The sequence below is a fragment of the Scyliorhinus canicula genome, chromosome 17 (genome assembly GCF_902713615.1).
Source record: "Scyliorhinus canicula chromosome 17, sScyCan1.1, whole genome shotgun sequence".
NCBI lineage: Eukaryota > Metazoa > Chordata > Chondrichthyes > Carcharhiniformes > Scyliorhinidae > Scyliorhinus > Scyliorhinus canicula.
Window position 1 is genome coordinate 130,393,042 of NC_052162.1, and position 26,888 is coordinate 130,419,929.

At 45.9% G+C, this 26,888-nt stretch overlaps 1 protein-coding gene across 1 annotated transcript in view; it reads right to left on the reverse strand.

The window, feature by feature from the left end:
• Nucleotides 1-15,440: 15,440 nt before the first annotated feature.
• Nucleotides 15,441-26,888, reverse strand: part of LOC119951631 (zinc finger protein 91-like) — a 72,751-nt gene continuing 61,303 nt past the window's right edge. The window contains exon 8 of the mRNA XM_038774811.1: nucleotides 15,441-21,506. Coding sequence (XP_038630739.1) covers nucleotides 20,754-21,506 — 753 coding nt within the window. The 3' untranslated portion in view covers nucleotides 15,441-20,753. The remainder of the gene's footprint in view (nucleotides 21,507-26,888) is intronic.

Below are 26,888 nucleotides of genomic sequence, written 5' to 3' on the forward strand. Positions count from 1 at the left end.
GTCCTGCTGGCGAGTTCAGCTCGCCAGTGCAGGATGCCCGCCTAAGTGTAGCCTCGACGAGAAACTCCGAGGCAAAATGCCATTGAATAGAAGGGTTATTCTCAGCACTGCTGCCACCAGGAAACACCCCACCAAAAGCACATGAAAGTGAACTTTAACCATTTTTCATTGATTAACGCCCATGACCCGTAACAGGTGTGAGGATGAATGTTTTCTTATATTTGGGGGGAATATTGTGCTGTTCTGAAAATAAGGCTGTATGTATGTGTGAGTCTAAATTATTTAATTAAACTGGGGACAATGGAGACAACCTGTCTGGGAGAGTTGAGAGATAAAATAGGTAGTAGGTGCTAAATGCATGTATTTGTAATGAAGCTGCAGTAAGGTGCGTTAAAAGTAAATAAGTAGAGTTTAGAACTTTGCGGTAGGAGAGTGACAGTGGTTTGACTTTTTCATTGCTCAATTTCAAAGGGGAGTAAAAGACTTTTACAGTTTGCAAAAGTTTCAAAAGTAAACAAGGGAAGACGTTTATTTAACCCAAATGGGGAGGCAATAGGAAAAACAGAAAAGATATTTATATTTTGGAAATGTTAAGTTCAGAGCGGGACTAAAGACAATGTGATCGAAGATGAAAGAGAAAAGGGATATTTACGGAAATATGTTGAGCTGAGTTGTGTTGGCTGTGTGGGGAAGACCTCGTGGGAAAAGTCCTCTGCGACGAAAAGGTACAAATTTTGAATCGACCATCCGGTCGAGCCAGAAAAGTCTTGGTTGTATAAAGCAGTCTTGTTTCTTTATACTCTTGGATTTCTAGAGCAGTGTAGGAGAATGTGAGAAATCGTCTGCTATATCTAGGGTAATATTGCAGAATTTTTAGAGTTACAAATATATACTGAAGTGTTGCCAGGAAAATGTTTACTTTTGGTTCTGACCAAGTGTTTCCTTTGGTGATGAATGTTTTGTTAAGAGTATTTTTACTGTGTAACTGTAATCTTTTGTGCTTAAGTTTTCTTTACATCTTGTTAATAAATCCTTCACTTTTCAAAATCCCCAAAGCGTGACTGGAATTCTATGTTTCTGGGCTCAGTAGGTTTCTCTCATTTTCAGAATACGATGAAAAGGGTTATGATTGGTTGGACGGTAGGACAGCACGGTGGCGCAGTGGGTTAGCACTGCGGCCTCACGGCGCCGAGGTCCCAGGTTCGATCCCGGCTCTGGGTCACTGTCCGTGTGGAGTTTTCACATTCTCCCCGTGTCTGTGTGGGTTTCGCCCCCACAACCCAAAAATGTGCAGGGTAGGTGGATTGGCCACGCTAAATTGCCCCTTAATTGGAAAAAATAATTGGGTACTCTAAAAAAAATTTTGGAAATGATTGGTTGGACAAGTTTCTGTCTGGGATTTGGCTTGCTCGGTGAATAACATCAGCTGTGATTGTAACACAGCAAAAAGCAGATGACTGGTCCCAGATTGGACAAATGGACAAGGAGAAGCAGGGTGATAGAAATTGACTTTTCTAGTCAGACATAAGAGGTTTAAATGAGAACTCATTAAGAATAATTAACTATCCCCGTGTCTGCGTGGGTTTCGCCCCCACAACCCAAAAATGTGCAGAGTAGGTGGATTGGCCACGCTAAATTGCCCCTTAATTGGAAAAAATAATTGGCTAATCTAAATTTAAAAAGAAAAAGAATAATTAACTATAATCATATCAACCATGAGAGTAAGGGAAGCCGAATAACTGGGAACATTTTGCAAGTTGCTTGAGACTGTTAAGAACAGTGACATCAACTAGCTAAAAGGCCCCATTGTTATTCAGTAAGAACTGGTAGTTCCGTCTCTATGGAAACAGCCAGTCTAGACTTACTTCTGAACGAAAATTGGCAAGTGTTGGTATGGGAAAATTTGTACCAAGATATTTAAACAAATATATATTTTAAAATTGATAGACAGACAGTTTGGCCAAAAGTGATTTACAAATTAGTTAAAGCCAATCAGGGGTGAAAAGAAGGCGAGACCTTTAGATAATTATCTCCTTAAGAATCACTTACCCGGGATGGAAAACTCATTCCGGAATCACCCTATCTAAATTTCTGAAACCTATTTCTTTGCTGCTTGCGTTTGCTGTCGCCATCTTTCTTTTGTTTAAATCACTTATTTATGTTATTCTGTGTATTATGATTTGAAGAATTACCACGATCTGTATTTTAAAGCTCAACGACCGTATTCGCTAAAGACAATTAATCTGGCGAGCTTGCTAAAGGGCTAGTCGGAACTTTTTGAATGTTCCATTGAAAATAAAGTTACCAGAGACTTCCGGTGGCGGCCATGGAGAGGAGTAGGTGGCACATTTGATAGCTCCCGCCTGTAATGGACTTTTGGACCTTTTCCCCTGGTTTTTTTCGGATTTTATGGGATAAATCAGTGAAGAGTGAGACAGTGAGGAGAAATCCCCCTCTGGTGTATGGAGAATTGGACCAGAAGTGGCCGTGTGAGAAGACAAACTCCTATAAGGGAGACGCAATCAGAGCTGGTAACACGGGACAGCATGGCGGAGAGCAAGGGCTGCGAGGAGACGGCACAGTGGTCGACGGAGCAGCTGGTGAAGTTTTTCGAGGATTGCTTCGCCAAGCTGAAGAAGGACACGCTGGACCCGATTAAGGCTTTGATTGATCAAGTGGTTCAGAATCAGGAAACCCACGGGAGAGCGATCCAGGAGGTCGAACAAACATTGTCTGAGCACGAGGAATATATAACCGTGCTGGAAAGGTGGGGATGATGAACGACAGCCAGAAAAGAATGCAGGACAAGCTGGGGGACTTGGAAAATAGGTCCAGGAGGCAGAATCTCAGAATTGTTGGCCTCCCTGAAGACAGTGAGGGATCGGATGCGAGGGCCTATGTGATAGACATGTTGGAGAGATTGATGGGGGCTGGGGCATTCCCTCGGCCCCTGGAATAGGACAGAGCACACAGAGGAAGCCCAGAACGAACGAGCCGTCTAGGGTCCTGGTGGTACTTTTTCACCGTTTCATGGACAAGGAACACGTTTTGCGATGGGCCCAAGAAAGAACGAAGCAGCAAGTGGGAGAACTGTGAGTTGCGCATCTGTCAGGACCTGGGAGCGGATTTGGCCAAGAGGCGAGCTGGGTTCAATCGGGCAAAACCGACCCTCTTTTTAAGAAGGGGATGAAGTTCGGGATGCTGTACCCAGCCCGCCTGTGGGTCACACATGAGGAACGGGACTTAGAACATAGAACATAGAACAGTACAGCACAGAACAGGCCCTTCGGCCCTCGATGTTGTGCCGAGCAATGATCACCCTACTTAAACCCACGTAACCCGTAACCCAACAATCCCCCCCATTAACCTTACACTACGGGCAATTTAGCATGGCCAATCCACCTAACCTGCACTTCTACTTTGAAATGCCAGACGAAGTACGGACCTTTATTGAAGAAATGAAGCTGGAGGCGAATTAAAAGACACTTATGCCTTGGAGAAGTTCTGTGGCAGCGATTTGTGGTGCTGGATTGTATAACTTTAAGTACCTCAATGTGAAATAATGGGCTGTGTGGATGGTTAAAGGTAGATCTGTCTTGCAGGGACCTTGTTAGAGGGGAGATGGGCTTTGAATTTAGTTCTGCTTTTTGGGTGACTATTTTTCTAAAGTGACTGTTCCTTCACTTTTTTCTGTTGTTTGTTTACTGGGGAATGTGATGCATTTGTGAGGGGGAGAGAGGAGAGAACAATAGGGAGACAGACTGCTTGGTGCCAGGGACGGGAGCTATCAAGTCAGCATGGGTCAGCTGACTCTCGGAAGTGAGGTGGGGGTGAGCAGGTGTTAAGCTGGAGCTTGACTTGGGGTATTGGGTTTCTAGTATTGTTGCTAGGGGGGTGGGGGAGTGGGGGGGGGGCTGCTTTGTTGTCGGGGGAGGAACTGTTACTAGGAGACAAATGGGAGGTCGGGAACGGCGACAGCCTGAGTGGGGACTTGAGGAAGCGGAGGGCGCGAGCTCAAGGCTGGCCTAAAAAGGGTGATAGCTAGTCGGCAGGGGGAGTGGGGGGGTGTTGGAACGGTTTCTCCCCATTCTGAATTAACTGGTGCATCAGCAGATTGGGAAGCAGGTGAACGGCTTCTCCCCAGTGTGAACTCGCTAATGAGTCTCCAACTAAGAGGGGGATCTGAATGCCTTCCCACAGTCCCCACATTTCCAAGGTTTCTCCATGATGTGGGAGTTCATAACAATAATAGTCTTTATTATTGTCACAAGTAGGTTTACATGAACTCTGCAATGAAGTTACTGTGAGAATCCCCCAGTCGCCACATTCCGGAGCCTGTCCGGGTCACAGAGGGAGAATTCAGAATGTCCAATTCACCCAACAGCACGTCTTTTGGGACTTGTGGGAGGAAACCGGAGGAAACCCATGCAGACACGGGGAGAACATGCAGACTCTGCATAGACAGTGACCCAAGCCGGTGATCGAACCTGAGGCCCTGGCGCTGTGGAGAAATAGTGCTAACCACTGTGCTGCCGTGCCGCTCTTGAGTTTCGATGATCTGTTGACGTCCCACCAACTGACAGAAAACATATGAGGTTTCTTCTCACTGAGAATGATCTGATAGTTTTTCAGGCTGTGTAACTGGTTCAAGCTCTTTCCACAGTCAGTTCACTGGAACACTGACTCTAATGTGCATCTGTCTTGGGGCTTATCCAGTCGCACTGAAGTTTGAAATTTCTTGCACAGAGAGAACAAACATTTCTCCTTCCACATTTAAGGGATGATGATGATTTATCAGATCTGATCTGATAAATCAATGAAGATGTTGAGATAATTTTTGATTTACGCTTCCCGCTTGTTAATCCTCCCCTTCTAATTAGCCTTAAAAGTATCTTTTCAATGGAAACAGTCTAGAAATTCATAACAAGCTATTCTAATTTCTATGGGACAGAATCATATAGAATCGACAGTGCAGAAGGAGGCCATTTGGCCCATCGAGTCTGCACCAGCTCTTGGAAAGAGCAGCCTACCCAAGCCCACACCTCCACCCTCTCTGTAACCTAGTAACCCAACAAAACCTTTTTGGACACCGAGGGCAATTTAGCATGGCCAATCCACCTGACCTGCACATCCTTGGACTGTGGGAGGAAACCGGAGCACCCGGAGGAAACCCAAACATGCAAGGGGAGAACGTGCAGACTCCGCACAGACAGTCACCCAAGCCGGGAATCGAACCTGGGACCCTGGAGCTGTGAAGTAACAGTGCTAACCACTGTGTTACCATGCCGCCCTTTTTTTCTACTTGTCGCGATGCTGTAAATCCCTGCTCCACATGCTCCCTCCTCTGAAACCCATGACAACATCTCCTCCACCTCCACACCCAGTTTTCACCCGCTCTCCAGTCCTGACTGGATTGAGTTCTTCAGTCGATGTGTGCCAAGAGAGAATAAAATGAATGAATCAATCAATCATTTTCTCTCCTGGTCAACCTGGGGATCTGTTATGAGGGAACATTCACCCTGGACCAGCAGAAGCGGGAAATGTCAGTTCTCATTCGGCGTTTGCAGGCTCTTAATGAGGCAAGAGGTAATTTTTTAAGGCGCCAAAGCTCCCTCAGTCTGTAATGAGCTCCTTCCCTCCAGCCGCTGTCTAAATCCCCCCCCCCCCCCCCCCCCCCCAACATGTGGCATGGGAGCCGCACTGCGCCTGCCTTTCACCTCGGATCTGCACTGCAACCTGCAGGGGCGGGGCTTGTGGCCCCTGCGCACTGATGCCCTTCTGATGGGTGAGGGTCATATTCCTGGAGGACGGTGGCGCATTGTGGCCCATTGCCACCTATCCAACCATGAGTGGGAGTATGTCAAAATCATTGAAAAGCAAAATGACATTAAATTAAAATAACATTACCCAATCCCCTCTCCAAATGAATAAAACATTACAAATAATTAGATTATGATAATTGCTTTCTTTCATGTTTACCTAATTTCCTTTCCTCAAATTCGTGGCACGTTCCTCCCAATCCCTGAACTTCACCTGATAAGGTCATGTTGGCGGGTGGAGATTGATTGTCCTGGGAACCAATAGGAAGGGGGGGCGGGGTTTCAGAGGCCGGAGGGCCAAGAGTGAAATGGCTACTCATAGAGTCACAGAATCCAAACACTGCAAAAGCAGGCCATTCGGTCCATCGAGTCTCCACCAGGCCTCCGAAAGAGCAGCCCACCAAGGCCCACTCCTCCACCCTATCCCCGTAACCCCAACTAACCTGCACATCTTTGGACTGTGGGAGTAAACCAGAGCACCCTGTAGGACCTCTGTGTCTATTCCTGTACCTGTAACGCCGTACCATATACCAAATAACAGACATTCAAGCATGGCTTCTTGGGTTAAAAGCAATTTGCAACATTTATTTTGTCAGCTAGTAGTGTCTATTGGTAAGCTTCAATTTTCAAGTACAAAATTTAGGAGGTTCCGATTAGCCCTGCAGCAAGCTAATCAGAATGATTGTCTTTCGCAAAGACAGATTGTTGAATTCAAAATACAATAACAGCTTGTGGTAATTTTTCCAAATCAAAAGACACAGTACAAAACGACTGCGAAGTTTAAAATAGAATAAAATAGTGGTTTTGCAAAGCAAGCAGATAGAATAGGTTTCAGAGATAGGTTGAATTGATTCCAGAATGGCTTTCCCATCCCGATACCCGAACCTTTAAGGAAATAACTGTCTTTAAAGCGTCATCCTTTTTACAGCTGTGATTGGTTTTAACTAATCTATAATTCATTTAATTCGCCGAAGTGTCTACCTGTCAAATTAAGAGACAAAAGATTTCTGTGTTTTTCCACTCGGAGAAAACCTTTCTCACCAAAGATTCTTACTACGGGGTGACTTGTTGTTACCATGGACACAGAACTTGATCTTAGCCCAGCTCTCTGACACAAAGAGTCTTTCTGCCAGCTTGTCCTAAGCATTTTGCTCATCTGATCAATTCACAAGCAGTTAGCCTTTTCTTACTGTTACGGTTAATATATATTGATTTAAAATTTTAGTTAATATGATTTCTTTAAATAATTTCGTCCTTTAACCCTTTTTACCTGTAATAAAAGGTTGTTTTTTATCAACCCAGAGGAAACCAATGCAGAGCTGGGGAAAACGTGCAAACTCCACACAGTCACCCAAGGTCAAAATTGAACCCCAGTCCCTGGCTCGGTGTGCCAATATGCTGCCATTCTCTGATGTTTATGAACTCATTGTTCCTCTGGTTCTGATTTCATACTAAAACGCTGCTCATCGGTGTTCAATTTGGCCTCCACCAGGGCCACGTGGCTTCAGGTCTCATTCCAGCTTTCAGTCGAATGTGGACAAAGAGCTGAATTTCAGAGATGAGGGTGATTGCCCCGATCATCACGGCAGCATTTGACTGAGTGCGGATTTGGGAACCACAGTAGAATCGAACTTAATTGGAACCAGTGTGGAAAACTGCCTGGAATCATATCGGCACAAATACAGATAATTATGGTTGTTTGGAGCCAATCACCCCAGTCCCCGGGCACCTCTGCAGGGATTCCTCAGGGTCGTGTCCGAGGTTCAACTATCTTCAGCTGCTACATCTGCAAGAGGCCCTTCCTTCACCATTGCTGCTGGACACCACAGACTGCCATGCTTACTGAAAGCTACCTTCCAAGGGCGTTTCGGGATAGGCAACAAATAGTGGCCTTGGCAGTGATTCCCTCCTCCAAAATTATAACAAGGAATTAAACTAGAATTGCTTGTTCTGAATGTCTTTCCTCTAAATTGAACGTGGACAGTACTGTGAGCACATCAATGCCAAAGCTGTTGAATCAAGATGGCACATCTCAGCAAAAAGCATACATACAGCTCCATGTCGCTGACAACATTAGTTGGTCCTAAAAGTCTTGGAAAATAAGAGACAGGTTTAGATAAAGGATCTGGATCGGCGCAGGCTGGGAGGGCCGAAGGGCCTGTTCCTGTGCTGTAATTTTCTTTGTTCTTTGTTTGTAAAAGTGAAATCATGAAAGTACACTGTACACTTGGAAGCAATCACAATTTTTCTGTGCTTTCCACTCTGTTCTATAAATAGGCAATCATACATAGCTTTCTCCTTCTGTCCGTATACATATTGTCCCCTCTAATTTCTCTGAGCTGGTTACAAACCCCCTTGAGCATTCCTATGTTGTCCATGGGCAGTTTACATTTTAAAAAAATTTTAAAAATAAATTTTAGTGTACCCAATTATTTTTTCCAATTAAGGGGCAATTTAGCGTGGCCAATCCACCTACCCTGCACATCTTTTGGGTTGTGGGGGTGAAACCCACGCAGACACGGGGAGAATGTTCAAACTCCACACGGACAGTGACCCATAGCCGGGATTCGAACCCGGGTCCTCAGCGCCGTAGGCAGCAATGCTAACCACTGCGCCACCGTGTTGCCCCTGGGCAGTTTACATTTTAACCGCCACTGGACTTCCATAAATTTGCGTGGCCTGTTTACTTCAATGCACAGTATATTCCAGACACCTCAGAACAAACATTGCTCTCCTTCCATTGTTCCCACTCCCCCTCTCCCCTCCTATTGAAGTCAAAAAATAATTATTTCATCCTTTCTAACCTTCTGCTCCTTTTCAAGTCAAATTCTACCCAAGTGCTTTAACTTTGTTACAATGATCAGTCAACATAGGCAGGCAGAAATTTCCTTCAATACACTGGCTATCCAGTGCCTCAAAAAAATGAACCTGACGAACTTCGCACTGGCCTGAACGTGCACACAGCCTGGGTGTTGGAAGTCCCATCAGTAAATTAGTAATCCTTTGTAAACACACTTTAGAGGATAAATGAAGAAGAGAATTTTCCCATCGAAGCTAGAAATTTATCGACAGTCACAGTGGGCGTTATAATCCGCAACTATCTTTTTAAAAATAAATTTGGAATACCCAATTCATTTTCTCCAATTAAGGGGCAATTTAGCATAGCCAATTGACCTACCCTGCACATCTTTGGGTTGTGGGGGGTGAAACCCACGCAGACACGGGGAGAATGTGCAAACTCCACACGGACAGTGACCCAGAGCCGGGATCGAACCTGGGACCTCGGCGCCGTGAGGCAGCAGGGCTAGCCTTCCGCAACTATCTTACGGCGATGGAACAATTGACTTCCCAGTGAACCTTGCAGAATATGAGCTGTCCCGTTAAAGGGGCGGAGGACCTCTAAACAATGTATGGTTGGATGGTATATAAAGCCGGTCAGTTAGGCATCGGCAAAGCAGACTATATAATAGTGATTGTAAATAAACTGAGTTTGTTTGAACAATTGGGTGTGGACTCCTTCGTAGCCACAGAAAACTGGCGATGTGGGTCAGACTGGATAGCTCTCAATGCTGCTGCATAATCCACGGATAAGCCACCTCCTGGTCCCTGTTGGATAAAGGTTGGATTTCTCTTTTCATTATGCAGCTGTTTGGAAGGTTAGATGTCTTTGACGGCAGCTTGGAAGACTGGAATAGGGGCTGGTTTAGCCCACTGGGCTAACCAGCTGGCTTGTAATGCAGAACAAGGCAGCATCGCAGGTTCAATTCCTGTACCAGCCTCCCCAAACAGGCGCCGGAATGTGGCGGCTAGGGGCTCTTCACAGTAACTTCACTGAAGCCGACTTGTGACAATAAGCGATTATTATTATTAGTAGTATGTGGCGTGCATGCGCTACTTTTTCATGGCCAATAATACCACAAAGCTCCTTCTCCTCTTGCGCCCAGCTCAGCCTAATTCAGCTGAAGGTGCTGCATAGGGCTCACATGACAGGGGCAAGGATGAGCCGGTTCTTCGGAGGGGAAGACAGGTGCGGGAGGTGTTTGGGAGGCCCGGCGAACCACACCCATATGTTCTGGGCTTGTCCGGCCTTGGCGAGGTTTTGGAAGGGGGTGGCGGGGACTTTGTCAGAAGTGGTCGGGTCTAGGGTCAAGCCGGGCTGGGGGCTCGCGATCTTTGGGGTAGCTTCGGAGCCGGGAGTGCAGGAGGCGAGAGAGGCCGGCATTCTGGCCTTTGCGTCTCTAGTAGCCCGGCACAGGATTCTGTTACAGTGGAGGGATACGCGGCCCCCGAGTTCGGAGACCTGGATCAACGACATGGCTGGGTTCATCAGGTTGGAGAGGATGAAGTTTGCCCTGAGGGGGTCGGTACAGGGGTTCTTTCGGCGGTGGCAGCCCTTTCTCGACTTCCTGGCGAAGGGGTAGAGAGTGGTCGGTCTCGCCAGCAACCGGGGGGTGGGGGGGTTTGGGGATGGTTAGGGGGTTTGTTTTTGCGGCAGTGGGTTTGCTATGTTGTTATTTTCTTCTTGTATTGCTATTGGTTTTTTGTTATTATTTATTTTGGGGGGGTGAGTTCTTTTCTTGTGTTGGTGTGGAAACACGCCTTGTTTGTTTTAAATTGTGGGGAGAAAATTTGTTATTGAAAAACTTGAATAAAAATTATTTTAAAAAAAATAATACCACAAAGAATGACTGCCAGACAGTCATCTTGTTGACTACCTGTGGCGCACATACATTCAAAGCCTTACCGACCCCAGAGGCGCCCAACACGCAAACCTTCGACCAACTAGTAACTCCAGTGGGGTAGCACTTTAACCCAACACCATCCATTGTCGTACAGTGGTATCGTTTTAATACCTTGGAGTGAACCCTGGGTGAATCCATCACCGAGTATTTGTCACAGTTGCGAAAGATTGCCGAGTTGTGCGAATACAGCACCGTCCTGCAGAAAATGCTGCAAGACCGTTTAGTATGCGGCGTTAACAATGCCGGTACCCAAAGTAAATTCTTGGCCGAATCTTCCCTGAATCTACACCAAGCCATACAAATTTTGCTGTCCCAGGAAAATGCAGAACAAGGGGTGCAGGAAATACAAGGCCTGGAAGTAAGCAGCTTGGGGCATGTCCCCTCCCGGTGTGGGACCCCCTTCCCAAACAGCTACCCTGCCCTGATCTGAGCGCCCTGTAAAGGCCCAACCCGTTGGCTGAAGGCTGAGTTGTCCCAACGAGAAACGTCCCCGGAATCTACTGAGAACGAACCCGGTTCGTTGCGGGACATGTGGCCGCTGGCCCAGGGGCCCCTGTAGAGGTAGATGTCACTGAGGGTGTGTACCTTCCACTATGGAAGAACCTAACAAAGTTGACTGCATGTAGTTATGGGTGGCTCCCATAAGGATCACGGTGCAGGTAAACGGGCATTTGCCGGACATCGAACTGGACACTGGAGCGCCGGCTTCCATTGTAGGATGGAAGACTTTCAACAACATGAGACAGGGCACCCAGAACTTGTACCTGACCGATACCAAAGCTAGGTTGGCTGCCGCTACTGGTGAGCCATTGGAGATTGCATGTACCACCATGACTCCGGTGGTCTATGGTCACCAATTGGCGTACCTCCCACTTATTTGTTTTAATTTTTAATATTTTTAAATTTAGAATACCCAATTCATTTTTTCCAATTAAGGGGCAATTTAGTGTGGCCAATCCACCTACGCTGCACATCTTTGGCTTGTGGGGGCGAAACCCACACAAACACGGGGAGAATGTGCTAACTCCACACAGACAATGACCCAGAGCCGGGATCGAACCTGGGACCTTGGCGCCGTAGGCAGCAGTGCTAACCACAGCACCGCCATGCTGCCCCTCCACCTCCCACTTATTGTGGCCAGAGGGAAGGCCCCAGCTTGTTGGGCGGTGATTGGCTGAGCCATTTACAACTAAATTGGCAACGCATCCTCCAGATGGTGTCTGGGGCATTAAGCGAAGTATTGGGCAAGTACCCCGGAGTATTTCAACCCAGACTGGGGAAGATTAAAGGGGTCATAGCTCGCATTCATGTTGACTCAGGAGCCCAACTTCGGTGTTTCTAGGCACGCCCAGTTCCCGATGCATTGTTGGAAAAAGTAGATACTGAACTCCGTCAACTAGAAAATCTGAGTATCATCAGGACAGAACCCTTTGAGGATTGGGCAACGCCGGTGATGCCAGTATTAAAACCAGACAAGACAGTCCGGTTATGCAGGGATGGTAAACTCACTATGAATACAGCTTCAAGGTTGAATTGCTTCCCCATGCCTTGCAGTGAGGATCTTTACTCAAAGTTGGTGGGTGGACATTCATTTACTAAACTCAATGTGAGACATGCGTATTTACAACATGAGTTGCACACGGCCTCCCAAAAGTATGTGACAGTAAATATGCATAGAGAACTTCACGAGTACACACAGTTGCCTTTCAGGGTATCCTCTGCCCGTGCTATATTTCAACGAGTAATGGAAAACATCCTGAGCGAGTTGCCATACGTGGCGATCTATTTTGATCATGTGCTGGTCAATGGAGTGACCGAACAAGAGCTCCCAGAGAACCTTGAGGCAGGACTGAAGCATTTCTCTCAATCTGGTGTCTGCTTGTGCTGGAAGAAATGTGTCTTCAGTGCCTCGGTTACCAGAAGGACTGCGATGGCTTCCACCCTGTCGAAGACAAGGTACACGCCATCCAGCAGGGAACTTCAGAGCTTTGTTCATTTTGAGGACTTGTTAACTAATACGACAACTTCATCCCGAACCTTGCAAACATGTTGACCTCTTACATCTTCTTTTGAAGAAGAATCATAGAAAGATAGGAAAAAGGTGCAGGAATAGGCCGTTCGGCTTTTTGAGTTTGCACCACCATTGAATATGATTACAGCTGATTGTGCAAATTCAGGATCCCACTCCTGCTTTCTCTCCATATCCCTTGATCCCTTTAGCCGCAAGGGCCACGTCCAGCTCCCCCTTGAGTATATCCAATAACCTGGCCCCAACATCTTTCTGTGGTGGAGAATTCCACAAGTTCACAACTCTCTGAGAGAAGATGTTCTTCCTCATCTCAGTCCTGAATGGCTTACCTTATATTCTTAGGCTGTGACCCCTAGTTCTGGACATTCGCAACATCGGGAACATTTTTCCCGCATCTGGCTTGCCCAGTCCAATCAAGATTTTAAATGTTTCTATGAGATCCCCTCTCATTCTTCTAGACTCCAGTGAGTACAAGCCTAGTTGATCCAGTCTTTCTTCATATCATAGATTATCATAGAACTTACAGTGCAGAAGGAGGCCATTCGGCCCATCGAGTCTGCACCGGCTCTTGGAAAGAGCACCCTACCCAAGGTCAACACCTCCACCCTATCCCCATAACCCAGTAACCCCACCCAACACTAAGGGCAATTTTGGACACTAAGGGCAATTTATCATGGCCAATCCACCTAACCTGCACATCTTTGGACTGTGGGAGGAAACCGGAGCACCCGGAGGAAACCCACGCACACACGGGGAGGATGTGCAGACTCCGCACAGACAGTGACCCAAGCTGGAATCAAACCTGGTACCCTGGGGCTGTGAAGCAATTGTGCTATCCACAATGCTACCGTGCTGCCCTAAGTCAGGCCTGCCATCCCAGGAATTAGTCTGGTGAACCTTCGCTGGACACCCTCAATAGCAAGTATGTCCTTCCTCAAACTAGGAGGCTAAAACTGCACAATACTCAAGGTGTGGCCTCATCAAGGCCCTGTATAACTGCAGCAAGACATCCCTACTCATGTACTCAAATCTTAATGCTATGAAAGCCAGCATGTCATTAGCTTTCCTCACCGCCTGCTGTACCTGCATGCCAACCTTCAGCGACCGTTCCACCATACCTCGTTGCACTTCCCCTCTTACAAAACAGCCACCATTCTGATAATCTGCCTTCCTGTTTTTGCCACCAAAGTGGAAAACCTCACATTTACCCTCATTATATTGCATTTGCCAAGTATTTGCCCACTCAACCAGCCTGTCGATGTCACCCTGCAGCCTCTTTGCATCCTCCTCACAGCACACACTGCCACCCAGCTTAGTGTTGTCTGAAAATTTGGAGATATTGCACGCAATTCCTTCTTCCAAATCATTAATGTATAATGTGATCAGCTGGGGTCCCAGCATTGAACCCTGCGGTACCCCACTAGTCACTGCCCGTCACTCTGAAAAGGACCCGTTTATTCCTACTCTCTGCTTCCTGTCTGCCAACCAGTTCTCTATCCTTGCCAATACATTACCCCCAATGCCATGAGCTTTAATTTTGCTCACTAATCTCCTGTGTGAGACCTTGTTAAAAGCCTTTTAAAAGTCCAGATATCTGGAAGCTTTTGCAGTCAGTTTTTATGTTTTCTACCAGCTTACTCTCATGTCCTATTTTCCCCTTCCGAATTAAACCCTTTGTCCTCCTCTGCTGAATTTTTAATTTCTCCCAGTTCTCAGGCTTGCTGCTTTGTCTGGCCAATTAATATGCCGTCTTTTTGGCTTTAACACTATCCCTGATTTCCCTTGTTAGCTGTGGTTGAGCCACCTTCCCCATCTTACTCTTGTACCAGACAGGGATGTATCATTGTTGAAGTTCATCCGTGTGATCTTTAAATGTCTGCCATTGCCTATCCACTGTCAACCCCTTAAGTATCCTTTGCCAGTGTATCCTAGCCAATGCACATCTCATACCATCAAAGTTAGCTTTCTTTAAGTTCAGGACCCTAGTCTCAGACTTAACTGTGTCACTCTCCAGGTTCGATTCCGGCTTGGGTCACTGTCTGTGCGGAGTCTGCACATCCTCCCCGTGTGTGCATGGGTTCCCTCCGGGTGCTCCGGTTTCCTCCCACAGTCCAAAGATGCGCAGGTTAGGTGGATTGGCCATGATAAATTGCCCTTAGTGTCCAAAATTGCCCTTAGTGTTGGGTGGGGTTACTGGGTTATGGGGATAGGGTGGTGATGTTGATCTTGGGTAGGGTGCTCTTTCCAAGAGCCGGTGCAGACTCGATGGGCTGAATGGCCTCCTTCTGCACTGTAAATTCTATGATAAAAAATCTATGATAACTATCTATGGTCTTTGCAGCTGGGGGCTGCAGTCTCCACTGAACGTTTAACTGGTGTGAGTCAGGGTGTGGGTGTTGGGCTGAAGACAAGTCACTATTAAATTGTTTTGCTCTTGAAAACCTGTTTTAATCTTTAGTCAGGTGGCTTATGTATGGGTCACATGATTCAATTGTATGAGGGTTAGACATGTCCTTGGCAGAGGGAACAGATCTGTTCTGTGTTTGTCACCCAGCAAGATGCTACCGAAGCTTTCTCCCGAAGAAAAAAGGCAGATATTTCAATAATATTCCATAAATCTCTGAAGATTTTATAAGGTCATTCGGTGGTGATTTCCTACAATCTGTTACTTGGATTGAACGTGTCTCCTTTCCTGTGCCGAGGGGATTTCTGTACCAGACAGGAGGGGTAACATTTGGAGACTCTCTATTCGTCCCTGAATTCCTGCTGGATAATGGAGGTGTCACTGTGCGGAATGTGCAAGTCGGTCAGAATTGTCAGCAAGGATTAATCAGCACTTTCTTTTTTTTTAAATGTATTTTATTACCAACATGTATCAAAACAGGTTACAACACATTAACACCCCCCCGGGGAACACCCTTCCCAGCAATCAACTATCGTCTGTAATCAGCACTTTCTAATTGGAGATGTCCATCAGTGGGGCCTTTCAGACACTGTATTTATGGAGTTCGTACCGAAAATCAACACAATCAGTTATAGATCCAGAATATTAAACTCCAGCCCAGTTACAGGAATTATTAATGTTTTGTGTTGTACTTACAGAATAAAAGAATGGAAATGCAGAAGCACGTGGTTAAACACAATAAATCAACTGAGGTTTGTTAGATGGTTGTTAACCATATAAAGGCTTGGTCTGGACTGATTCTAAGCCCGCTATATAACCGATAATGTCACGGACTATCACGTGACTCAACTCTTAAAAGGACCATGCAACAGCACAACACAATAATATCAACCCACACATATAATATCCCTCCCTGTTTACTTATAACGACCAACACAACGAATAACTAGTATGTTTATATTGTCATTTACAAGTACAGGTTGAACATCCCTATCTGGAAACCGAGAGATTCTGAAATCCACACTTTGGTTTTGAGTGCCAACGTGACACCACGAATCCCTGGGCGATGTGCAGGTCCTAATGTGCCGCACAAGCGGTTCCCAATACAGTGCATAGGCGCAGTTCCCATCACTCCGCAGATACACATTAAATTCCAAAATCCGATACACACCTGGCCCCAAGCATTTTGGATAAGGGACGCTCAACTGTATATACAAGGGCAGGCATTCACTTATTACACAATGGTATTCGTCAGTAGGAAAGATGATTTGGTGGTATCTGTTCTGCACTGGTTGCCTGCGGGCTTCAAGGATTTGACTGTTCTTGACCTTAGATGTATTTTTAGGTTCTTCTGTGGATGTCTCTACCCGGGAAGGTGTCACAGTCTCTTTTGCAGAAGGGAGACGAGTAGTAGCCGGGTTCTTCAGCAATCTCTACTTCAGTGGAGTGACCACAAGTCACAGTCACATAATTAGGCTGTGTGGACATTGTTTCCACTTAAGGTAGTTCTGTCATACATGCCACTGGCACATCCACACGTGTAGACAGCAGCTGATCTGAGTGTTCTCTCCACACTAACTCATCTCCAATTTGTACTGTACAAGATATTGGACCAGTTTGAGCCAAGTTACAGGAACCCATTTCTCACAAGTGGTATGGCTGCGTGCCAACACATGCTCTCTTTGTTTAAACAAGCACCTTCTCGAATTAACTTAGTTCATTACCTGTACGTGCGACTGCTGATTGTGTCCTACTATGTCAGTCGTCCTCTGTGGTAAGAATAGATAAAAGGTAGTTTTCTAAAGTTGGGAAACTCTGAGTAGTCATGACTGTGTTGTTGCGATATGTCGCCAAGAAATTGTTTAATTGGCGATGTAATGAACCTTAGATTTCAGTGCATGCTTCAAAGACTGAACAAACCCTTCACTAAACCATTCGCGGATGGGTGGTAAGGTACTGATTTTATACCTTGAATACCACACATCTTTAAGTTCTCCTCGGCTCCTGACCCATAAATTGTGGACCGCTGTCGCTCACGATTTGTCGTGGTTTCCCAAATCTGGCGGAAATCTCATTAAGTTTGTCAATGATTTGTTCTGCAGTCGTTGATTTCCTCAGGCCACTTGAAATGTGTGCCTACTACGACCATGAACATGTGCCCCTTGTATGGACCACCAAAGTCAATGTCTAGACGATGCCAAGGCATTTTAGGCCACTCCCATGGATGCAATGGGGGCATTGGCGATGTGTTCCTTGCCCATGCACATGACTGGTACAGTCCAGCCTTTTCCGCTATCTGAGCATCGATTCCTTCATTCCATCTAAAACTGGGTGTCCTTCATGTAATTATTCCAATACTCTTAGTTGCAAATTTAGAGGAATTATTACTCTTATTCCCCCACAACAGCATCCGCCAGTTGTACCGTCAACTCGTGTTTCCTGGAAATGTGCAGCTTTAATTCACCCTCCCCTTTAACGCCATTTTCAGTACCTTCCCATCACTGGTAAGTCATTGGGACTTGAGCTGCAATCACTGGAACAGGTTCTATCTGCGCACAATGGAAGACATTTCCATTTCTAGGTGTTATTGGACCATTAGGCAGAGGCAAACGTGACAACACATCAACATTGGCACGGCGCTCTGTTGGTATTTGATCTGATATGCACGTGCAGATAGAATCAAAGACCACTGTTGGAGTCTATTTGCTGCCATTGAAATAATACCTTTATGAGGCCCGAAAATAGCTGCTGAGGGCCTGTTATCTGTCAACAGCGTAAAGTGATGACCATATAGGTATTGGCGACACTTTCTCACACCAAAAATACTCAGTGCTTCCTTTTCCAACGCAGCATCACAAGCAAGTCGCAATGGTAACTTTGAGTTGAAATATACCAGCACTTCTGATTCCTACTTCTTTAGCTGATGGAATACTTTTTTACATTCTGGTTACCATTGCCAAGCTTGTTTCACACTCAATAAAGTACGTAACAGTTTGAGTAGGGTTTCGGGATGAGTTCCCCGCAGTAGTTAATTAACCCTAGGCATGATCTTAATTGTGTATATTCATTGATCACAGTAATTAACATATCATCAAGGTAACACTGTATCCCCTGTGAGCCACAGAGGATCTGGTCCATGGACCACTGAAATAAAGCAGGTGCTGACATTATTTCAAAAGGTAAACTCTTATAACAGAAAAGACCTGTATCTGAGATAATGGTGAGCAGGTACTGAGATTCAGCTGCAACATTCATTTGCAGGTAGGCTTGAAATAGGTCGACCTTGCTGAACCTCTGTCCTCCTGCTAGGCTGGCAAACAAATCCTCAATCAATGGTAGCGGGTGTTGATCCATGCACACAACCAGATTGATGGTTGTTTTAAAATCTCCAAAGGTGCAAATGGTTCCATCTTGCTTCATTACAGGCACAATAGGGGTTGCCCAGTCACTCGTGGCAATGGGTTCTAAGACTCCTGTATCATCAAGTCTCATTAGTTCAGATTCTACCTTTGGACGTATAGTGCAGGGCATTGCTCCAGCCGTGAGACACACTGGCTGGCTATCTGGCTTGATCTTTAACAACACTTGTACTCCTTTCATGGACCCCAATATGCCCCAAAATACAATGGTCTGTAAATCCAACTTTGAATCAACGAAGCTATTTACTGCACTCCAGTTTAATATGATATTTTCCAGCCAAGAGCAGCCAAGAAAAAGAGCTGGTAAAACACCAATTTTTACTGTGATGCATCCTTTTAGAGGCATTATTTCCTCAGTGTAGATCCTCAGGATGATATATGTTAGCTTCAGTGGTAGATGATTCAGTTTCTGTTCATAGATGGTCTCAGGAATTAATGAGACGGCAGCCCCCATATCAACCTCCAGTTTTACAGGTTGTCTTTTCAGTTTGGATTAACCCAGAACCGATGTGATTCACCTTGTGCATATAGTAAATTCAACTTCAGTTACTCATCAGAACCATGTGCTGTATTTTCTTTGTTGTCATTCTTACTTTATTGGTTGAAATTGTTTGTTTCTTCTTTTAGAAATGATCTGCATATTTCCTTGAACTTTTAGTTTTAATCGTTCATAGGATCTGGGCGTTGCAGGCTGGGCCAGCATTTATTGCCCATCCCTAAGGGCATTTTAAGAGTCAACAACATTGTTGTGGGTCTGGAGTCACATGAAGGCCAGACCAGGTCAGGGCGACAGATTTCCTTCATTAGTGAACCAGATTGGTTTTTACGACAATCGACAATGGTTTCACGGTCACCTTTAGACTTTTAATTACAGATTTTTATTCAATTCAAATTTCACCAACTGTCCTGGTGGGTGGGATTTGAACCCAGGTCCCCAGAGCATAACCCTGGGTCTCTGGATTACTAGTCCAGTGGCAATACCACTGCCTCCCCTCTGGAGAGGTGGTTTTATTCCAGCATGCTTTTGATGTGCGGCCAATTCTGCCACAATTTTTGCATTGGCGATCTTTGCTGCAGCAATCAGCCTGTGAATGGCCCGAAGCCACATATTTCCAGGAAACCTGAGTCGACAGTATAAGGCTGGATAGACTTTTTCTGGGTTGCAACCAGTTTACGGATCCTTGTGTCTGCTCCGTGTTGAGAAGCCTCTTTAGCAGTAAGTTCTATTGAAACCTATTCCATTAACCTAATGCTGTTTTCAAATCTAAATTTCAATCCATCAATAATCTTCTCTGAATGGCCTCATTTTGACTCACCACTGAGCCATCGATAATGGCATCACCAAGCAAGTCACCAAGTTCGCAAAGATCCGTGGGGCACTTGAGGGTCGTGACGAACTGCACAATGTCCCGTCCCCCCCCCCTAGCTGATTCCTTTGGTGAAATTGAAACTTCTCCACGATCATAAGTGGCCATAATGGTCTTCCAATATTTTTACCAATTCGTGATACATTTTGTCGCCACGTCTCTCAGGTGGGACCCAACTTCTGAGGAAATTAAAAGTTTTGCATCCAATTGTACCTGGAAAAGCAGGGATGAGCTTGCTCAGAAATTTTACTGGCCAGGATATAATAGTGGAATCTTTCTACATTTGATTTCCAGTTTAGATTTCACGTATTCTGAGTATTCCTCAAATGGGTCCAAGGCACCAAGGTTTCTCGCCATTTGTCAACGATATTGGAATCCTCTCACAACTTCCCTGATATCAATGGTCAATTTTAAGTATGGTGAATAAGCCAATTATATCGGCTAACGATGCCCAATTTTTTTCCCTACGCCCCCTCTACCTCCGCGTCTTTTACTCTACTGCACGTGGCAGGCTCTTCAGCCTCAACTCTCCAGAGTGGTGGATTAAATTCGTAATGGGCCTTCCCTTGGAATTTGTGCAAAAAAACCTTAGCGGTTCCGATGTCAGGTGTGGGGTGCTATGTATAAGTCAACGCTACGTCGACAACTTGGATTTCCTTTTCACTTCAAGAAAGATTTTTTCTACTCCGTTCCTCATCGCCAGTTTAATTGATCCTGTTGTGTATTGCAATCTCAGGATAGAAGAATGGAAGTGCAGAAGCATAAGGGTTGAACATAATCAACTTATTCGATGGTTGTTAGTTGTACTAAGGTTTGGTCTGGACTGACTCTAAACCCGTGAAGTGGCCGATGACATCACGGACTATCGTATGACTCAACTGTTAAAGGGACCATGCAACAGAACAATATCAATCTACAGAAATAACATCTAACATCAGAAGGAACTAACCAAAACTGTCAGAATGAATGTGGTTCAGCCTTGGATGTGATTAAGAGCAGCAGTAACAGCAGAATCCACTCCCTGCAATCGCTTGTGAATTCGCTGGTGTCTCACCAGGTGAGATGAACAAGTGAATCCCTTACCACACTGGGAGCAGGTGAATGGCCTCTCCCCAGTGTGAACCCGCAGGTGTACACGGAGGTTGCCTGAATGCCTGAAAGTCTTTCCACAGGATGTGCAGCTGAATGGTTTCTCCCCGGTATGAACTCGCTGGTGTGACACTAGGTTGGACGAATTAATGAATCCCTTCCCACACACGGGGCAGGTGAACGGCCTCTCCCCGGTGTGAACTCGTTTGTGCAATGCTAGGTTGGCTGACTCAGTGAATCCCTTCCCACACACGGAGCAGGTGAATGGCCTCTCCCCGGTGTGAACTCGCTGGTGTGAGATGAGGATAGTTGAAAGACTGAAGCTCTTTCCGCAATAGGAGCAAATGAATGGTTTTTCATCACTGTGAGTGTGCTGGTGTCTCAAAAGATTGGATGAATTAATGAACTTCTTCCCACATGTGGAGCATGAGAATGGCCTCTCCCCGGTGTGACCTCGCTGGTGTAATGCTAGGCTGTATGACTGAGTGAATCCCTTCCCACACGTAGAGCAGGTGAATGGTCTCTCCCCAGTGTGAGTGCGCCGATGAGTTTCTAGCTTGGAGGGGGAAGTGAATGCCTGACCACAGTCCCCACATTCCCATGGTTTCTGCATTTGATCAGCTGAAGCCTTAGCCACCTACAGAACAGTTCCTCCCCACTGCGAATGATGCAATGTCTTATTCAGGCTGTAACTGGTTAAAGCTTTTTCCACAGTCAGTTCACTGGAACACTCACTTGGGTGTATGTGTGTCTCGGTGCTTTTCCAGTCACATTGATGCTTGCAATCTTTTCCAACAAACAAACATTTCTCCTTCCACATTCAAGGGCTGATGATATTCAGGTCCTGATGAATCAAGTGACTAAAATCTTGATGTGATGTTTGGTTCAAGTCACGAGTTTCCAAATTTTCTCCTTCCAATATCCTGTAAAAGGAATTTGCAGACATCATCACTGTCAGTCCAGGATAGAAATTCAGGATGGGCAATTCTAGTTAATCTGGAACATTCTTTCCTCTCCTGTTCTCCCAAAGTTGTAAATTGTCTTCCCACACACTCCTCCCTGGTCTGAAATCCTAATAAAGTGTTGGGTATCCTTTCTGTATCCTTTTAACAAATTTGTATAACTAGAGATAACAATGTTTGCTAATTCACCTCATTCATGACTCCTGTAAAAAAACATTAATCTGAATCAACCAGACAGAATAATAGTAAGATAAAAGCAAATTACTGCAGATGTTGGAATCTGAAACAAAAACAAAAAATGCTGGACCATCTCAACAGGCTCTGCAGCATCTATGGAGAGAGAACAGAGCTAATGTTTCGAGTCTGGATGGCTCTTTATCAAAGCTTTGACAAAGCCATCCAGACTCGAAACGTTCGCTTCATTCTCTCTCCACAGACCTGCTGAGATGGTACAGCATGTTCTGTTTTTGATACAGAATAACAGACCTTTTGTCCAAAACTTGTGTGATTTAATGAGCAATTGTTTTTTAAAATAAATTTAGAGTACCCAATTTTTTTTCCAATTAAGAGGCAATTTAGCATGGCTAATCCACCTACCTGCACATTTTTGGGTTGTGGGGGTGAGACACAGGGAGAATGTGCAAACTCCACACAGGGGCCGAGATCAAACCCAGGTCCTGGGCGCCGTGAGGCAGCAGTGCTAACCACTGCATCACCATGCCACCCCACTAATGAGCAATCATGAAGGGGGTTTATCTGCTCCAATACACTCCTGGCTGGCCTCCCACATTCTACCCTCTAATCTTGAGGCCATCCGAAATTCTGCCACTTATGTCTGGCTGCCGGTCAAGGATTGTCTTGATTTTAAACTTCGCGCCCATGTTTTCTAATCCCTCCATAGTCCCACCCAATTACTGCAATCTCCTGTAGCCCACACCCCTCCAACATACCCGTGCTGCTCAAATTCTGATGTCTTGTGCATTGTTACGACTTTACGCCGGAAACAATTGCAGTCTCGTAATTTTTGCCATTGTGATTTATTATACACACATTGTCAAATTTATTTACTCCAGGACTGGAGGCCATATTTTCCATTTCAAAGACTGAATTCCCTCTGTCTCCACCTCACTTTTGTCCTTTCAGACTCTTTAAAACTCACCTCTTTGACCAAGTCACCTGTCCTAATATCTCCTTTTGTGTCTGGGTGTCTCAGTTTGTTTTATAATGTTCCTGTGAAGTTGACTGGGATGATTTATGATGTTAAAGGTGTTATATAAATAGAAGTTGTTGTTGACTGTAACCCTGACCTCCTGTTTTACAATATCCCATTGGTTTCACAACCCCACCTTTGATTTTTCTGCTCCCTGCAGGTTTGCAGCCTCGAGAAAGACGACGGCCGTTAACTCAGGCCTGACACAGGGAGCAGGCCGCAGCGGCCCCGCCTCTCGATGCAAACCCGGGCCCGGAAACTTCTTATTGGGGTTTGAGGCCTCCACCGGGTTTCAGTGAAACCTCCCTGCCGAGTCCAGCATCGGCACTGCGCATGCTCCACCTCACAATGCCCAGGGAGTGATTGACGGCCGCTCTATACCAATAGGAAGAGCGGTGCGGGTCTGGAGGACCGAGCGGGACCGGCTGGTCCTCCAACCAATCGGAGTGGAGGAGGGGCGGGGCCGAGCCCGGATATCCGTCATTGTGAGCTGCGGCATGCGCAGTGCAAATGCTTGAGGCGGTTCTGTAGAAATTCTCAACCGGTGAGATACCACCGGGTCGGTCAGGAGGAAGGAAGGAGCTAGCGGGTGGGTCGGGAGGTTTCATAAGCACCCCGTGTAGGCCCTAAGCCCCGAATGCGAAGCTGAGATATGGCATTTGAACCGGCGAACGCTGCTCGGACTTTTCCCCGAGACAGGCCCGGGTGAAGAGCAGTGTGCGGCCGGGCGCATGCTCGGAGAGCCTCAGCTCCGCCTCCCATTCTCTCTGATTGGCTGGAGGACCAGCCGCTCTTGTTCGGTCTTCCAGCCCCGCCCCCTCTTCCTATTGGTCCGAACCCGCCGTCAATCAGTCCCGGGCATTGTGAGCTGGAGCAAACCCTTCACCATCATTGTCAGCTCCCTGGTTTGCAGCTGCGGAGCTTCTCCCTCCCTCCCGGGAACAGGCCCAGGTTAACGGGCACCATCCTGCTTCACACACTGGAGGGTGGTTCACATCAGGGGAGGGGGGATAATAAATAAGAGCTTACACTTTGCACTGAAACCAATGAGGACTCTGATCTCTGGGAAGGAAGGTGGGCGTGGAGAAAATCCGCTGGAGGCCCCCCAAGACCGCCCAGTAAGAACCCTCAGCTCCCGAGTTTGCAGCTTCCAGGGCATTTATTTGCTTCACGTGTGGCCATCTTGATGAAATGACACAGAGTGGGCGGGGTTTCAAGGTCCCAGTGACCAGGAGAGAAAAATGATTGATTGATTTATTTTCTTCTCACTATCTCACTAGGGATTTGAGAATTCAGCCAGAGCGGAGAGAGGGGGTAAAGTGTAAGGGAAGGAAGTGTGATAGGTTGGGCAGGCTGACCAACTCTCATGGTGAAAATTAAGGTGCAGCCGGCCCTGGGAGTCAATGTGAGCGGTGGGTGGTGTCTGCCAGAGCTGTCAGAACACAGAATCATTTGGGAACATGGTTCTATGCAACCAGAAAGGTCCCATTTCCAGGATAAACAACATTAAGGATCCATGCAGCCTGGGATATTGGATTCAGATTTTGAACAATCCTCTGAAATGTAGGATGGTTTGCATTCCAGCACAGGGAGTGTGTGATTTGATGATTTACTGCTTTGCAGGCAAAATTGAGGAAAAATGTTTAATGGAAAATAGAATTACATTTCTATCCTCTTTTTACGCTTTTGTGAACTCCTTTTCCAGGGCAGTAAAATGTGTGGATTTACAACAGGAAGCTCAAACTGAACATCACAGCATGATCTGACAGGGTTACTCAGTTCAGCACAATATCATCAGTCTTTGGATTTGGAAGGAGAAATGTTTGACTGTGCGATACCATTTCAAACATCAGTGTGACTGGAGAAGTGGCAATACACACAGTGTTTCAGTACACTGACTGTGCAGAGAGCGTCAAACAGTTAAACAGCCTGCAAAAAACATCACAACATTCACAGCAGGAAGAAACTACTTGTTCTTGTGTGTGTGTGTGGACAAAGCTTCAACTGATTGTCCAACCTGGACAAAAGCAAGGAAACTGACACCATGGAGAAACCGTGGAAATGTGAGGACTGCGATAAAGGATTCAATTCTTCATCCCGGCTGGAAATCCATCGACGCGTTCACACTGGGGAAAGGCCGTTCAACTGTTTAATATGTGAGAGGGGATTCACTCAGTCATCTGCCCTTCGGTTACACCAGCGAGTTCACGCTGAGAAGAAGCCATTCAGCTGCACAACCTGTGGAGAGAAATTCAAGACTTCATCCATCCTCTCTGAACACCAGCGAATTCACACAGGTCAGAAGCCATTCATTTGCTTTGTGTGTGGGAAAGGATTCAATCAGGTCTTGGCCCTCCAGTCACATCACCGAATGCACACGAAGGAGAATCCATTCAGATGCACCACTTGTGGAAAGAGTTTCAGGCAGTCAACTGATCTCAGTGAGCACCAACACACTCACACTGGCAAGAAGCCGTACACCTGCTCAGTGTGTGGAAAGGGATTCCCTTGGTCATCCCAACTGCTGACACATGAGTGGGTTCACACCGGAGGGAGACCTTTCACCTGCTCCTTGTGCGGAGCGGGATTCACTCAGTCACAACACCTGCTGAGACACCAGCGAGTTCACAAGTGAGTGCAGGGATTGGAATCTGCTGTTTTGCTGCTGCTAATCACATCCAGGATTGATAGTCTGACAATATTTGGTTTGATTCTGCTGATGTTAACTGGCTGCAGTTTAATATCCTGAAGATGTCACTGATTTTCGGGGCTACAATGTCTCTTTTTAAAAGCACTACTTGTGATCTTTCTCTTTAATTCAAGAATTCTGAACAGGAATCCATTTACAATAACATTTTTTTTTAACTTCAATCCTAAATTTATCTTTGCAAAATCTACAAATCAGCCTGAAAGGTTCCACTGATTAACATCTCCAATGAGAAAGTGTTGATTAATCCGTGCTGACAATTCATACACATTCTTCACAGTGACACCTTCATTGGGAAAATGAATTATGGAGGAACGAAACAAAAAAATGAAATATTTTATAAGCACTGCAAAAGCTTCATCAGCATTGAAACTTGGAAGTCACTGAGTTGAATCATTCCTGACGCAGCAGCAGCAACATTTGGTAAAGGTGGAACCCACAACAAAGACTGGTTTGAGAGCCACTCAGCAGAGATGACATCTGTCACTAAAGCAAAACGCAAAGCCGACCTGATGTTCAACATAAACACAACAGCAGCGATACTGCACAACTTGAAAGCCGTGAAGGCAGTTGTGTTGAAAAATAAGGAGATACTCTGTAAATAGACATTGGATTAGCCTGTGTCAATAATTCCAGACTGACTGTGACAATGCAAATCTATGTATGATGGGATCACTTCATCTGACCATCACCAAAGTGGCACCCCTGAAGTTGGTAGATGGTGAAGTTCTCACCAACAGAAGTCTTAATCGGTTGAACATGAATGTGACCTCCCAGCCTCTGACTCTCTCCTGCAGCTTCCTGTCACAGTGAGTTGGACGAGGAACCATCATCACTTGAGCTGGAAAAGGCCATTGATTGCTGAGCAAGCAGGAAGGCACCCAGCAAGGATGGAATTCCAGCTGCACTGCTTACACACTGAGAATCTCATCCACTGTTTCCTCCTACGATTCTGTTGGGCGACAGGAGCCATTCCACATGCATGATGCAAAAAATGAATTCAATGTACAAAAATATAGGTGACCGAGGAGATTTCAACAGCTACAGCGACATCACACTCCTTACCATCACTGAGGACCAATGCTAAGGCTTTTTTTTAAAAACTTCATCTACTTGCAGACTAAGTGTATCCAAAAGCAC